Genomic DNA, 16,786 nt, shown 5'->3' with positions numbered 1-16,786 from the left:
GATGCAAAAAGCAATAAAGTTTTTACAAGTAAACAACTGTTTTGTGTGAATAAAACTTACAGTGTGATTGTAATGAGCTTGCACAAAGCAGCAGCAGGGAAGAAAAGTGTCTCAGGAGAGTTTTCAGGTGCCTATGAAGACAAAGAAATAGTTACAAAGGTTTGCTTGTGACTTTTCGCAAAGTTTCTGTAATACACAAATTTTTAAACCAGAACATGTGATCTTAACTGTTTAAAGAAAAGAAAAGTTTAAAGACACCTGTATCTGAGGGTCTTATCACGGATCTGTTGAAGCCACCACAAAGACATTTCATTATTACATTTCATAGTAAAGTTAAATTCATCACTAAGAAACAGAAGGAATATGGCACATGTATAAATCTGCAGCCAGTCCTCAAAAACTGAGTGGTTGTGCAAAATGAGACGAGTAAGAGAGGCCACCAAGAACCTATGACTCCTCTGAAGGAGCTACAAGCTTCAGCAGCAGAGATGGCAAACACTGTGCATACAACAGTTGATGTTCAACTTCTTCACCAGTCAAAGCTTTAAGGGAGAGTGGTCAGAAGAAAACCACTCGACTGGAGTTCTCCAGAAGGCATATGGGACATGTTAAGGTCAAGATTCTTTGGTCTGATGAGACCAAAATTGAGCTTTTTGGCCACCAGATGGTTGGTGGACACCAAACACTGCACATCACCACAAACACACCATCCCAGCTGTTAGGCATGGAGATGGCAGCATCATCATGTAGGGATATTTTTCAGCAGCAGGCCATGAAAGTGACGTGTCAGATTATTACTTTTTGCTTTTTTTTCTGATGAGCTTTGGGCATCAACACACCAAAAAGTTTCAGGTGAAAAAGATGCTGTTCCATCCACATTTATTACACTATCGTAATAAACAAAACATGTACAAGCATGGCTACCTTTCATTTCTTAATAAATACTCTTTTTAGAAAAAGAAATACTTACATTTTAGGTACAAAAAAAGTTTGCACATGACTTTTCCTAAAGTTTCTGCAGTCATTTACATGAGGTTGCTCAACACACATAATTTTACCAGAATATGTGAACGTAAAAGTTTACAATGTTTAGCCCAGAATTATCCTGCAATAACACAAGAGTAATAGTTTCAGTTTGATCCTTAGAGCAGCCAGAGTGTGTGAGCAAAGTCAGAAAGTCAACAATATTGCACTGTACAAACAATAAAACTTGAAGTAACAACTATTCCCCAGAGTGAACCACATAAATGAAACATAGCTGCAAAGGTTTGCAGTTGTAGCACTTAAAATGTCATTACGTTCTCACATTATGAGATTTTTAGTAACACCTGCAAATGGCTGACAAAATACAGCTCGATAATCTAAATGTAAAACCTTCTTTTATGTTGCATAGCAAGGTTGTCGGGTTGTCAAGAGGGAGGTCAAGATACAAGGAGGGCTTGATGCTTGAAGGGTAATTTACTGTTAATATTTACTGTTGATAGTTGTTATAATAACAAGTGTGTTGTTAGAACACTACACATCGCTGGATTTCACGCCTAAGTGACTGGTGCGCTTGTGCACGTTCCGGCCAGTTCCACCCTGTCGGAGCGCTCCGACGGGGTGGAAGTGGCCGGAATGCACATGACAGTTTAGAATAGCACTCACAGTTCTGTTTCCACCATCAGTGGCAGCGGTGGAGGTGGAGGAATGGCAGATATGCTCCATCGTTACCATCCGGTGGAAAGTCACCGGCAGCGAACACATCGTTGTGTCCTCTTCTATGCATGTGAGACACTTTTGGGCCACATGAAGTTCACACAGGAGATCACATACAAGTCGTATTTAATTGGAAATGTGAACGAACTCGCAAAAAATCGGATTTCACAAAAAAATCGGAAATGAGCATGAAGTCCTGCAGTGTGAACGTAGCCAATCTGTCGGATTGTTAAATCAGATAATACGCTGTCCATTTGTGACATAAAATGTCATGTCAGAGTCGGAATCCAAGGCTGTCAGTAGGTTAAAGCTATTTTCTAGGGGTTCCGTTCGTTTTTCCTAAAAATAGCAAGGTTTTCAGATTGTTAGGGGTCGGGTTATCGAGTCACGACTGTATATGATGATAAATTAAACAGATGTTTTTGTAGCAACGTGAAGGCTCCAAGGTTTTCTCAACACACTTCGGGACGGAATAAGTCAGTGTACATAAATCTGTATTACAATGCAAATATAGCAAAAACTCTACAAACAAATGTGTCTTATGATGAGTCTAAACGTTTATATTACAGCACTATAAAAACTCAAAGACGCAAAGCACTTGAATACAATTTCTTCTGGCGTAAGTACTGATACAGTACAGGACAGCCAAAAAACCAACAAAAATAATTTCAAAGTCCTTAAGAGGAAGGAATTTCATCCAACTGAATCATTTTTCAGGGATCCATAAAGCTGCAGGAGTTTCTCCTTTTTTTATATTACATGTGTGTTTATCTGTTAGAACAAATGCAGCGAAAAGTGGAGTGAAATTACAGAATGGCAAGTGTCAAAAATGACCACCAAAAAGTTTTTATAATGTAATTGTGAGTAGAGATGGAGAATTTACATGAAGCTGTGCAGCTCATGTAGTTAACATTCTGAAGACTGAATACCAAACCATTCACACACAAAACATACAAAAAGTAAAGACTTTCACAGTGTACATACTATAAATTAGAATCAAGTCCATTAAAAAAATAAATAAAACAACCCTTGGCTTCCCATAATATATTGAAAATGCCAAATTTTGACATCGTTTTTTGTGTTTTCTTTTAAATTGTGGCAAAGTCAACAGGACATATTAAAGCATTAAAAACTGACGAGTTGTTTATACTTCACACTTCTTCAGAAGAACTTTGGTTATGAATTAAATCATCAAGGATAATATTTAAATCAATAATTTTCTTCCTTAAATCATATCTTCATGAATCAAGCTTATTAACAAGCTTTCACATATTCAATCACAGTTTTAATATGTACCTCACATTTAGGATCACAACTATCTTTCTGCAAGAGAAAGCTGTTCAATATTTGTTTCTTGCAACTGTCTGGAAAGTTATTCCTTCCATTAAGTTAATGCCAGAGGAAGTTTTGTGCGCTGATGTTTTCCATACGTCCCTCAGGGTGATGTAACGTTACTGCACTGCAAGATCAAGGTTGCAGAAAAAAATCCCGATGCAACCTTTAAAATGATCATAATTTGCACACTATCAGCAAATACTTTGATTTGATGAATCATATTTTGGGTTCAAATTCACTTTGCACTTGATTTTTAATTAGCAGCACAAAGTAAATAAAGCAAATTCAAACATTTCATGCGTCTTGTTTTGGAGTTGTTTTCCAAATACCATCATGAAACTTTAAAAATGAGCACTATGCATAGCCCTTTTTCTCTGGAGTGAATCTACATTAGTTCCATAGTTTGCACACTTTATGCATGTAATGCCAGTTTCATTCATGTAGTAACACTTTCATGGCTATATAACCTGTGCAATAACCGCATATGTCTAGTAAACATGGAACTACATACACAGCAGCTGTCAACATTCAACATTAACCACCTCCAATTACACTTTTAACATTATAATCACGTAGCATCTCTGTTACGCCCTACAAACTATTATGTTTCAGGAAATCGTTGTCTTTCACCTTAACTTTGGTTATTGATTACCGATGCCCTTTTCATGTTGTGGTAAAATATTGATTACCTTCACTACAAAAGGCAGCTAAGAAGGTGTTTGCATCCTAATGAGAAAAACGTCAAATAAGGCCGTTGTTAGTTTCTGCGTTTGTACAAAAGAAAAGAAAGGCAAGAAGAGAGAAAGACACCAGCTAAAACCGCAAAAGTCCGCACGTCTCAACAAAATGTTCGCTTAAGAAGCAAGAACAGATATAGGACCTGCCTAATAAGTGCACAGAAATCAATATAGCAGTGTGTAACTAAAACAAACAAAGGTCAAAGTGCTTGAAGACTCGATATAGCAGTGCGTGAGAAGATACAGAGTGCTGTAATGAAATACCTCAGCAATCAATTTATGTCAGTGTGCATGCAGCTCCATGTTGGATATTAGTTTTCAGACTGCTATGGGCTATAGGCAGGAGTCCCAGTGTATGTGTGGGTCATAACTATCCAAGAAGTCTGTGGAAAAGACACTAGGGGGTGTTTGGGGTCCCAGAGGGGCCAGTGTGGGAGTTTCCTCCTCCTTCTGTCCTCCCACGGTAAGATCCAACCAGTCCATGTTGTCCAGCCCCTGCTCCGCCTCCGCCGTCACACTGAACGTATCCATGGGCGACGGCAGATGGTCCAGGATGCTGGATGTGCACAGCATTTGACTGTGGAGGTCATCGATCAAAGTGAGCAGCCCACCAGGCTCCACCCCCAGGAGAGGCTTTCCCGTGGTGCTTTCCAAGAAGTCCTCCAGACGTCCGTCCCTGGCTTGGACGAGACGTTGCTTCTCTGCCGTGGCGTCGGCCGGCAGCTCGGGCAGCGCGGAGGAGGCGGGTTGAGGAGTGTCATAGCTGGGGGGAGACAGCAACAGGTGGAGAGGTGAGGGAGGAGGGGAGAAGTCGAGACTGAGGTGGTCCAGAGAGGGGTCTGGTGCAGGGGTGAAGGTGGAGTGCATGTCTGAAAGCACAAAAAAGATCACTTTAAAAACACACACACACAAAGTAATCCTTGTGATTGAGACTTTGGAAAATCATTAAATTGCTGTTTAACAAGTGTTATCATAGAACAGAAAGTGAATCTCACCTCCTGTCTGCAAAATGATGTCAACGAAATCATCTTCATGCTCTGAATCCTGATGACAGAAAACAACACATCATCTTTCAAAACTGTAGGAGAGTTGATATATTTGCCCCTTGAACTTGTTTTTTTTTTTTTTTTGCTACCGTCACATTTTAACTCAACTTGGCCTCACTCTTCACGGCAATATAAAGTTCTGCAACTCTATGGAAACAGCACAACTACGACTACAAGTACAGAGAATTAAAACATAACTTTTGTACAGAGTTACACTGTTACACACCACTAAAAAACTGAAAAAACAAGTTGAAGTTCTTTATTTATTGTTCAGCATTTGTGACCACAGTACCAGGAAAACACTACCTGCAGTTCAGCCCAGCAGAGCCCAAAGATTCCTGACTTTTTTGCCACTTGTTGATTGCAGCTGAGTCCCTAACAGCTTATCAGTTGTGTGTTTTCTACTGAATCTGATTTGTGCATACATTTATTTTTCTTGGAAATTTTAGGCGAGACAGAATGAAGTGCTTTTAAATAAAACATCACATGTAGCTTATATTTGACCAAACTGTACATCACAAATGATTAGCTCAAGGACTTCAAGAATGCTAAAAAGCCTATTTTTTTTTTTTACAGTTTGCAGCTTTGATGAATGTTGTAAATTTGGTGATTTAAAAAAATCAAATAAAATAGCGTCCCTTTCAAATGAAAAGGGTTAACATAGGCTACTATATTAAAACCTAGGAAACAAACTCTTTTGGCTGTAAAAGAGATTGGATTATGAACATTTCATTTTTCTGCAGCTTCATGAAATAGTACGCAGACACGTGGGGCATCATACTTTATCATCGGGCGACGAGGCTGCCGTGGTAATAGGAGCCGGAGAATGGGGACTAAAAAAGACATCCAGACTTGGGCACACCTCCTGGAATGGGGAATGAATGGAGAAAACAGTTAGAGAGAAAGCTTTCAATCACTTTGCAAAGTCGAGATTACACCTGTTTGAGTACTTACGGTTTGAGAAAAAGGCGACGGGGCGTTTCTCCCCAAGGAAACAGCTTCCTGGTCCTTGAAGAAAGGCTGCAGACTGGGTGGTGCTGACAAACTCTGAGCTGCTCCCTGGTATGCTTTGTCTATTGATACCTTAAGTGCCCCATTCTGCATCTTCAATTCAATTTTTAAAAAAGTGGAAAAATATGGAATAATGTTCATTGCATATTGCACAGTTTGGATTGTAGAGCTCTGCATTGCACATATCTCCTACCAACAACATTCCTAAACTCCAGCCCGGTGTGATCTCTGCATTAAAAATGTCACAGGAGGCATAAAGATACGATATCAGCTCACGGAGCTCCATTAAATCTCGACATTTCGAGACAAGCTTTGCCCCTAAGACCAAACACTCAGACACACCTGCAGAGATTATTGTATATCTCAATTTGCAGAGATGCGATGGACTCTTTGTTCCTCGTTCGTTAGCACAATAAATCATAGTAATGGAGGATGTCGTCGGAGTAATTAGCAAAGCAATAATAATCAGCATCAGGCTAGTGTCAGACACTTATCAAAGGCTGCTGTCATTGTCTCAAACAGCACACATCATTAATTTTCACTGCGATTGGACTCGGCGGAGCAGCTCTCATGCTTCTCTCTTTCTCTTTCTGTGGCATTAACAGATCGTTCTGTTGCTGCACTGGGGACGGCCGCTCTGTGGTTTGCTCGAGAATAAAGCGCATGTCCCGGGTTCATTAAATGTATGAAAGAGATGCTATAAATATTTTAAAAATCGCTCCCCGCCTTGGCTCGACCTTGAATGTTCACTGGCTACATGTGCTTACAGTCTCATTTAGAATTTGTAAAGAGTCACTTCACCCACAGCAAATACGAGAAAAAAACATTAGGATGGGCTTTTTAAAAAAAAATGTATTTAAGAAATCTTGTCCTTGTAATGACAGATAATCCATTTACCTCACAGTTTTCTACCGCTGCACTAAACTACAAAAGAAATACTTTCTAAGCTCAAAATCCCAGTGGCACAACATCGATTTAAATGTTTTCAAGTGTTATCAATGCTGCCCCAACTGCTTTAAAACGGGCTGCAAAATCAGATCAGAAATGGATTCAAACCTCACCTTTGTGTTTTGTTGCTTTAAAAGTCCCACATGGTCGCTCTGTTTGGCTTTATTATTGGCCCAGGTCAGCTGAACAGGGTTGTGGAGTTTGGCTGGAGTCGACTGCAGTCGCTAGAGGAAGACGTAACAGTTAGTAACGTAGAGAGCCCAATACAGAGTCTGTGATTCAAGACATCCAAACTGTCAGGAGCATGAGCACACGTTGAAACAGGGATCTGGATATTGTTTAGAGGAACACAAACACTCACAGATGACACAGTGAAACGGAGTTTATATACCTGCAGCATAATGTGATTAGCTGCTTTTCCCTCACAGGCGTCAGTTTTTTGGTTTCCAGCGACGTGACTGGTCAGTGCAATCAGGAAGTGGTTGCCGTTGCTGTCAGTGACCAGCGTTGGAGCGGAGTCGCTTTTAAGCAGATCCACAGAGAAAGGTAGGGCTGAGCCTGGCTGTTGGTGGAGGTATGCTTGAGGCACCTGCAGAAAAACCCCAAAAACTTTTTAGGGATTTGTCAAGTTATCTGTACATTTCATGCCAGCATTGCAACAAATCCGCTTCCCTCATGATTTGTTAAATTCAGTGCTGTCCTGCTTTGCTTGTTGTGTGTGATTTATTCGAAAATGTGACCAGATGTGGAGACAGTTGCTGAACAAGAGAACTTCACTGGCACACTGAAGAAGCCTGACACTATGTGCTGTTGATAAAACCCATTCCTGACCTGTGGCCATTGCTGCTGCGTTTGCTGTTTCTGCTGCACGAGCACCTGCTGCTGCTTCACATGTATTTTGGTCTGTATCTGGATTTTCTGCAGTTGTTTCGTCTGCTGCTGCTGCTTCAACTGCTGCTGTAGCAGCGACTTTTGTTGCCTCAGCAGAATCTGCTCCTTCAGTTGCATCTGCTGCAGATATTTCGACTGCTGGTGATGTTGCGAATGAGCCGCTTGCTTCTGCTGCTGCAGTTTTTGACATTTCTTCTTTCTCTGCTGGCAAAGTTTCTGCAGGTTCTGCTGATTTTCCAGCAACTGATTGTGGTTCTGAAGTTTGTGCTGCTGCTTCTGAATGTTGTGCTGCTGCTGCAGCAGGAGCTTCTGTATGGCCTGTTGCTGATCCAGCTGCAGAGCAGTCTGCTGGAGACAAACATGCTCTTGTTTGTTCTGTGCGATCTTCTGCTCTGGCTTGAGCTGCAGCTGAATCTGCTCCTGCGACTCCTGAGTTTGGGTCAAAGGCTGCAGTAATCCATTAGTGTCTGGTGATTGGACAGTTGTCTCAGATGCAACTTCTTCTTCCTCCATGGCTTCCTGTTTGACAGTCACGACTGTAACATCCATCTCATGCAATGCCTGAGGGGGAAATGGAGGATGGCCGGTTGAAAGAGCAACACCGGGCTTATCAGGAGGTTCTTCTTTCACTCTTAGAAGAATCTGCGACTCTGGACTCTGACCTTCTCTGCTGCCGTGTTCCAGCTGCATCTTCAGCACCTCCACCAGCTTCTGCTTCTGCCTCAGCATCCTCCTCAGCTCCTCTATCTGCTGATCTTTCTCCTGCAGCATTCTGTCCTTGTCAACAGTCACTACTGGAGCCACGGTTGTGGTGGAAGGGGTGGCTGGAGAAACCGAGCACAGTTTCTGCAGCGAGGCAGACTTTAAGGAGAACTGACAAGGTGCTGGGGTGGAGCACCGGGTCTCCTCTTTAATGCTAGTGGGGAGCAGAGCAGCTGAAGATGGCTGAAGGCTCAGCTGGGTGAGAGGTGAACTCATCTAGAGAGAGACGGGAAAAAAAATAAGGATTTTTTTCAGACTGCTATCATGGGTGTGAATAAAATATGAATGCATTATTATCTATATTTATATGCATATATTTTACTCAACTTTAGTGCACTTGACTGGTTCTGATTAAATGCATTTACATACACCTTCATGCTTATGCAGACATTATAAAATGTTAATGTATGACTGATTAATATCATTATAATTGCTAATATTGATGTCTTTATTATTATGTTAATATTTTATGATGTAGAACTGCAACACTACTTATTTTCATACCATTATTATAAAATCCCATTTATTACTATATATGTGTGTGTGTGTGTGTGTATAAGAGGAAAGGTATCAATGTAAGAAGAGACACATTTCTTGTAACAAATATGTGTTGGAAATCAGGCAGCAGGATGGATTATTTATGAATGCAGTCCAGGTATCACAAAATTTATCGCTTTTATTTTTGAATGAAGCAGATATTTTTTTCCATTGATATATGATCCATTAGAAGATTTTCCCACTGGGTGACGTTCACATTCACACACAAAGACAAATCTTGTTCCCATTTGGATACTGGAAGAGAAATTGCGTTATCAAATTGGTTGAGAATGTTATAAATGTTTGATATGAACTTCTTTCAGACAGACAATTTTAACATTTTTTCAATTGGTTCGGAAAGGGATGCGGCATAACTACATTTCTTGAATTTTGATGAGATTTATTTTAATTGCAAATATTCCAGACACTGAGAGTTTGTAATGCTGAACTTCTGGACAAGAATGGAAGACAGATAAATACATTGTCTTGAATTACTTGGTGAAGGTGTGTCTTTGTCTTCCCACGAGTTAAAATATAAAGTTTAATTATTAATAGTAAAGTCTGGATTGTTCCAAATAGGTGAGCAGAGGGAAGGAGTCACAGAGGAGCTGGAAATGAGTAAGAATTTCCACCAGGATGTCCGAGTTGTTGAAATGGTGATGTTTAGAAAACACTGATGCTGCCTTAGGGTTGAACTGATAAATGGGAGATCTGGCAGTTTAATATCTTTGCATAATACTTGCTCTGTATCTAACCAAAGTGAGTCAGGTATCTAACCAAAGTAGCCACCTTTTGCTGTGATTACTGCTTTGCACACACTCTGCATTCTCTTGATGAGCTTCAAGAGGTAGTCACCTGAAATGGTTTTCACTTCACAGTTGTGCCCTGTCAGGTTGAATAAGAGGGATTTCCTGCCTTATAAATGGGGTTGGGACCATCAGTTGTGTTGTGCAGAAGTCAGGTGGATACACAGCTGATAGTCCTACTGAATAGACTGTTAGAATTTGTATTATGGCAAGAAAAAAGCAGCTATGTAAAGAAAAACGAGTGACCATCATTACTTTAAATTACTTTGAAGGTCATACAGTCTGAAAAATTGGGAAAACTTTGAAAGTGTCCCCAAGTGCAGTCGCAAAAACCATCAAGCAGCAGCTCAGATGAGAGACCATGTCAATGCCACACAGAGTTCTAGCAGCAGACACATCTCTAGAACAACTGTTAAGAGGAGACCGTGTGAATCAGGCCTTCATGGTAGAATAGCTGCTAGGAAACCACTGCTAAGGACAGGCAACAAGCAGAAGAGACTTGTTTGGGCTAAAGAACACAAGAAATGGACATTAGACCAGTGGAAATCTGTGCTTTGGTCTGATGAGTCTAAATTTGAGATCTTTGGTTCCAACCACCGTGTCTTTGTGCGACGCAGAAAAGGTGAACGGATGGACTCTACGTGCCTGGTTCCCACCGTGAAGCATGGAGGAGGAGGTGTGATGGTGTGGGGGTGCTTTGCTGCTGACACTGTTGGGGATTTATTGAAAACTGAAGGCATACTGAACCAGCATGGCGACCACAGCATCTTGCAGCGGCATGCTATTCCATCCGGTTCGCGTTTAGTTGGACAAAATCGCATTCGGACTTTATGTTGAAGTGAAAAATGAGCTCAAAGTGAGTAACATCACGACAAGAACAAAAAAACAAAAAAAAAAACACCCCCAGAACAAAAAAAAAAAAAAAAAAAAAAAAACACCCAGGAACTGCTTTGGGTTCTGAACAAATATTGGCTGTATGTTAATGGATATTACCAGCTGTTCAAATAGTATTTAGTAACATAATGAAGGCATCGGTACACCTTTATTAGTTAAGTATAAGGTGAGTCATGAGTAAGGAAAGTCCAGCACTATCACAAAGAATTTAGTTAAAATACACTTATTTACAACTTAAATATGTGTTGTAGTAAACTGCAATACAACTGTGTCAAGTAAATGAAGCACTGCTGCACATGGAGTGATGCTGAATATTAAAAAACAAAAAGATTCAGTGTACAAGAGCACATTAAAGTGTTTCAGCTGATCTTGACAGAACAACAAGTTCTGGCGTGAGGTGTCATCAATTAATCAAATGTGTAAGATGAAGGACATGTTTCATAAAATTCTGATTTGTCAATCACAGCACCAACAGCAACTGACCAGTTCCCCCAGGGGGTCGCTGCTGAAGCCGGTATCTTCTGGGCTGGTGGCGGCTGGTGAGCGGTCGCAGGGCGTGAGGGAGACGGGTGACAGGGCGAGAGTACCGCCACAGGTGGGGAGGTGCTGCTGTGGTGTCTCTGCATTGCTACCTGCATCTGTACAGGAAGGTTCAGAAAGGGCGTTAGGATATTAAGGTGACAGCACAAAAATCATACATTTATATACACATTTTTTTGTCCTTGAGGTATCCACAGAAAGTCATCTGAGCATATATATTCTTCATCTGATATTATCAGAGAAAACATCCTTGATACACACATATTTCTATCACTTCTTTTAATACTCAAGGCACAATCACCTGATTGGCTGCTCAGAGAAGACGTCGGATGCCACTGAAACCCCTGCTGTTGTGATGTGCTGTTATTTGCAGCATTTTCGGAGGCTCTTCCTGCTCCTTCAGCCCCTGGCCCTGCGGTACCCCCTGCTGTCGGAGAGGAGGTAGTGTCACCGCTTCCGTTCAGCTCCTGGTAGGTCCTCAGCCTCTCGATGAGGTCGTTTTTAGTGCCGGAGACGGGCAAGCTACGCAGCTTCAATTCAGACTTCAGTTCCACCACCTGACAGAAGACGGGGTAAAGGAGAAATTAGGATTCAAGCAAGACAGTGAGGAGGGAAAAAAGCAAAGATATGAGGACAAATATGAAACACAGAATGAAAGCGAATGCAAGAAGACAGAATAATCCATCACTGTCTCTATCTCTAACCACCCCGAGTCGGCAGGCCACTTGCCAGTGACAAAACTTTTGTTGACAGAGGATCTTTTAAATGCTTCAAGTCCTGTCCGCCAGCTACGCCATCGACTCGGCAGCTTGTACAGAGAACTATTGACCTGCACAGTATTGATTACACTAACCTTCATTTCATCCAGGTTTGGAGGCAGGGATGCTGGTTTGGCTCCATTTGAGGGAACGGAGCTGTGGTTGCGCTGGCTAGAAGGGAAGGCTGAAGGTGTGGCAGCAGGTCGAGGTGGGGAGGAGGTCGAGTTGGAGGAGGAAGGTGGCTGCTGATCTGTCTGAGGTCTGTTGGGTAGATAAGAGGATGTCAAGTTCCAAACACCACCTTATATAACTACCTCATCAGAACAGGAAGGAGCAGCTAATTTCCTGGTTGACTCAGGGTGCATGCATGCAGACAAACTTCCCACTCACTTGGGTGGTGCGGGCAGGATGGCGTGATAGTTGTAGTGCTGCTGCTGCTGACTGAGGATCTGCAGCTGCAGGTAAAGCTGCTGCTGGTGGAGGATCTTGGCATACGATGAATCCAGATGGGGGGGAGGCTCTTTATCTCCCTTCTGGTCAGGAGGGATGTACTGATGGTACTTTAACTTTTTTATCTAGAAGGCAACACATTACCAACAGAACAATTTGCCATTACGTTGCTGCTTCTATGACAGATGTTTGTGTCCTCTTAGATTTGCTGCTTCATCAAGTGCTTTAAACTCTACCTTTGGCTTGCTGTCCTTGGTTTTCTTGTGTCTCTGGGCAGCGTGGTCAGACTTCGGTTTAGGCTGCGATTATGAAGAGAAAAATGATGTTGATTAGTGTAACCGTAAACACACCGTATACAGCAATATATCAGATTCTTAATTTGATATCACAACAAAAAGGAACTCTATACTTGTATCGATTTGTCTGGCTACCTGAGGGCAGGACAAGCTATACACACAGTATACAGCATGCCATGTTTCCCTGTTATAAATCTGTTCAAGCACATGCGTTGACAGCTGCATTGTGTAACACATTCATTCAAAGTTGCATTTTGGGAGTAGAAATTTGTTTTTACCATCTCCTATCTTTATTGTTTAATGGGTTAATAAGATGTTTATAATATCAAACTAATGCTTGAAGGAGCTTTAAAGGTTCCATATAGTGAGAAACTATTTTTTTTTTTTTGAATTTCTTCAAAATTTGGACTGACTTATATTAATTTACTAGGTGGTGTAGGGTAGGAAATAAGTTAGACTTATCTCCACACTAAAGCAAATGATTGCATGAATTAAAATTATTAAAGGCAACCTTTAAATTATTCATCTTCCGATATAATTTCAAAGTCAGTACAATAATTCTAATAAACTGTTTACTCTTGGTGATCAATCAAGAGTGTTTTATAATGTCAAGGAATTAACTTTGAGCTTAGGTAACTATACAGATCAGATACGTAAAGTAACTGAAAGTCAGCTATAGATAACACAAGAAACAACTGCATACGCACAAAACATTTATTATGAACTAAACCAAACAAATAACAACAACAAACATAAAACACAAAAAACCAAAACCAAACCAAAAACAAATCCAACTGACTGAATGATTGATATTGTTGTATATAATATATGTCAGACAGGACTCTTTGTCAGATTTGAACCATTTATTTCTTTATACAGAACGTATATTTAGTTTGACGGTGACTCTGCTCAAGTGATACTCTGGAACAATCTGAGCAAGCATGACACAGACATTCCCTGAGATCACTAGATCCCCCGGCAGAGCCAAATGACTGAACAACTGCAAGACAGTATGAAATAGACAATGTTCATATGCCAGTTATGATGAGGAGGAGGATGGGGGGGAGGAGGAGAATGTTGCTTTACAAGGTAACGGCAGCGCGAGTGGCAGCGACTAGGCAGCAATGTGACGAGCACGGGCTAGAATGAATGAATGAATGAGCCTGTTTAAAAGGCGTGTCAATAAGCTGAGTAGGCGCGTGATTGGGCAGAGTAGAACCCGTGATTACCTGACTCCAGCCTGTCTGAACTATCGCGCGGGTTCTTTTTAAAAAAAAATAAAAAAAAAAAAAAAGTGAGCTTTTACAAGATTGAATTTCCCTTCTGGGATAAATAAAGTATTTTTCATTTTCATTTCATTTCAAATGTGGATCAGGAGTGTGGCCTGGAGACTTAAAAGTCTTTCAACGAAGCAGCACGTTTAATCTGTTAAATTTGGAATGTTTGTTTGAAGGCCAATTATAATTTTGAAGCACCCGTTTAGAGATAGAAGCTCGATACTTGCAGTTTCCTCAGCGGGTGCAGCGACGTCTGGTGTTAGGAGAGACGTGGCCTTCAGCTTGGATCAGCATGTTGCAGTTGAAGTTGGCAACATGGAGGACCAAAGTGAGAAGTTCTGTGGTCGGTAGAAAATTCACTGTCTTTCAGGTGAAAGGTTATTTTATAGTAACTTAACTGACCAATCACAAAGAAGTCCCCTCCCAAAGGGGATGTTAGATATGATGCCACTGGGGGTCACATGGTCAGGAGTTTTGTTCCAAAATTAACAGTGTTACTGTAGAACTACATGTACTTGTAATTATACAGAGTTAAACCTGTTGAAAATAAATATCTCGCATTTAGAGGATCACAAAGAGTCTAAACATGAGATATTTATCTCTCACAATTACAAAGATAATACAGGACTAGGATATATGATTAAGCTTGTGGGGTGTTCATCAGGATATTATATACTTTCACATTTAACAAAACTTAAACTAACATAGGATAGTAAAGGCACATTAAGATCCACTTGTGCTTTCTTCACCATTGTCTATGTTTTTTTTTTGTTTTTTTTTAACATTTTATTTATGATTTTTCAGATATCATATACATCAATCATATTATCTGTTCTTGAATTAACCATAGAAAACCATTCCAACAAGAAAGTACCAAAGACAAACCAAACTCAAAGTCAACCTGACAGACTGATCACAGACAACAGGTGATGAGAAAGGAAAAAAAAAAAAAAAGAGGACAAGCGCACCTAACAGTTCTTACTAGAGGGCTGACAAAAAGCAGGGGTAAACATCTAGAGTTCCAGTTCCAGACCAGGTAAATTGTTCACACAAGTTATCAGACGAGTCCAGGTTTTGTAGAATTTGTTGATGGAGCTGTTGCGGGTACATCTGATTTTTTTCCAGTTTGACATTCTGCATAACATCTCTAATCCAGTGGTGGTGTGATGGAGGAGTAGCAGCTTTCCACTAAAAGACAATCAAGCATCTAGCTAATAAGGAGGAAAGAGCAATGCCATTCTGTAAATAAGCAGAGGGAGCAGAACCTGTAGTATCAGATAACCAACCAAAAACAGCCACTAAGGGAGAAGGTGAAATATTATAAGCATAAGCGTTAGAGATGACTTCAAAAAAGGAAGACCAGAAAGGAACACGTTTTGGACAAGACCAGAACATATGATAGGTGGTAGCTGGCTTCTGTTTGCATCTGTCGCATAGTGGATCTATGGCTGGAAATATTCTAGCTAATTTAGCTTTTGAAAAGTGCAACCTGTGTAACACTTTAAACTGTATTAAAGTATGTCTGGAACATATGGAGGAAGAGTGGACTCTAGTAAGAGCTATATCCCATTCTTCGTCAGACAGCTGGGCCCCCAAAATCATTTTCCCACTGTGAAATAGAGAGATTGCAGCTATCCATGATATGGGAATAAATAAATGATGTTCTACTCTTTTCCATCATATTGACCTTTAATATGGAGTCCAAACAGGAAGGAGAGGGGAGTGTAGAGAAATTAGCAATCCTTCTATGAGTAAAATCTCTAATTTCCAAGTATCGTAAAAAATGATTCTTGGTCAGACCAAATTTTTTGGATACTTGCTCAAAGCTGGCAAAGGTATCATTAACATACAGGTCCTCAATACTATGGATGCCCTTGTCATGCCAAATGTTGAAGCCATTGTCCATTAGGAATGGTTGAAAAAGATGATTGAGCATTATTGGTGAGTGAATAGAGATACTCTGAATACCCAGACATCTTTTAAACTGATTTATGACACGTTGTGATTGAGTTACAATTATGTTATCCTTGATATTATTAACTAGCGATGGTAAGGATGCGCAGAGTAAGGCAGGGAGTGAGTGTGGGCTGCTTGTAACCATTAAATCTGAAGCCATGCAGGGATCCTACCATTCCAATCTTTTAACCACAGAGAGATGGCACTGAGGTTCGCTGCCCAATAGTATGCGCACAAATTTGGAAGTGAAAGCCCAGCTGCACGTTTTGGGCAATCCATAAATTCTTTTCTTATGCGAGCTGATTTATTATTCCATATAAAGGACGAGATCACCTGATTAAATGCCTTGAAGAAAGACAGGAATGTAAACTGGCAATGCTTGAAATAAAAATTGAAATAAAAATATTCATCTTTACATAATTTGTTCTCCCGATCAGAGACAGTGGCAAAATAGACCATCTTTTAATATGGTGTTTGCACTGTTCTAACAGAGGAGTGAGGTTACATTTAAACAAACTGTAGTAGGATTTGGTAACTTTTACACCCAGATATGTAAAGGACTCGGCGGACAACTTAAAAGGCAGATTAGGATATTCGCTGACATTGCAACTAATGGGGAAGTATTCACTTTTAGCAAAATTTAATTTGTACCTGGATATGTTCCCAAATTCTCGCAAGACTGTAATAATTTCAGGGGTAGTTGTGATAGGGTTGGTGACATATAGTAATAAGTCATCTGCATATAGCGAGATGGTGTGAGTTAAGCCACCACGTAGGATACCTTGTGTATTATTATTGCATCTGAGAGCTATGGCAAGAGGCTCTATAGCTAAAACAAAAAGCA

General features: G+C 40.6%; 1 protein-coding gene across 1 annotated transcript in view; it reads right to left on the bottom strand.

Annotated features, from left to right (window-relative positions):
• Window positions 1–2,175: 2,175 nt before the first annotated feature.
• The window catches only part of LOC103361810 (MKL/myocardin-like protein 1), a 37,929-nt gene continuing 23,318 nt past the window's right edge, over window positions 2,176–16,786 (bottom strand). The window contains exons 8-19 of the mRNA XM_008288000.1: window positions 12,650–12,712; window positions 12,354–12,538; window positions 12,059–12,224; window positions 11,507–11,762; window positions 11,149–11,303; window positions 7,607–8,644; window positions 7,167–7,364; window positions 6,889–6,999; window positions 5,771–5,920; window positions 5,598–5,681; window positions 4,766–4,814; window positions 2,176–4,639 (exon numbers count right to left, since the gene is read on the bottom strand). Coding sequence (XP_008286222.1) covers window positions 4,104–4,639; window positions 4,766–4,814; window positions 5,598–5,681; window positions 5,771–5,920; window positions 6,889–6,999; window positions 7,167–7,364; window positions 7,607–8,644; window positions 11,149–11,303; window positions 11,507–11,762; window positions 12,059–12,224; window positions 12,354–12,538; window positions 12,650–12,712 — 2,991 coding nt within the window. The 3' untranslated portion in view covers window positions 2,176–4,103. The remainder of the gene's footprint in view (window positions 4,640–4,765; window positions 4,815–5,597; window positions 5,682–5,770; window positions 5,921–6,888; window positions 7,000–7,166; window positions 7,365–7,606; window positions 8,645–11,148; window positions 11,304–11,506; window positions 11,763–12,058; window positions 12,225–12,353; window positions 12,539–12,649; window positions 12,713–16,786) is intronic.

This window comes from Stegastes partitus, unplaced genomic scaffold (genome assembly GCF_000690725.1).
Source record: "Stegastes partitus isolate 25-593 unplaced genomic scaffold, Stegastes_partitus-1.0.2 Scaffold535, whole genome shotgun sequence".
NCBI classification, from domain to species: Eukaryota; Metazoa; Chordata; class Actinopteri; family Pomacentridae; genus Stegastes; species Stegastes partitus.
Note: the sequence above shows the minus strand (reverse complement) of the source record. Positions and strands in the feature narration are given on the sequence as shown.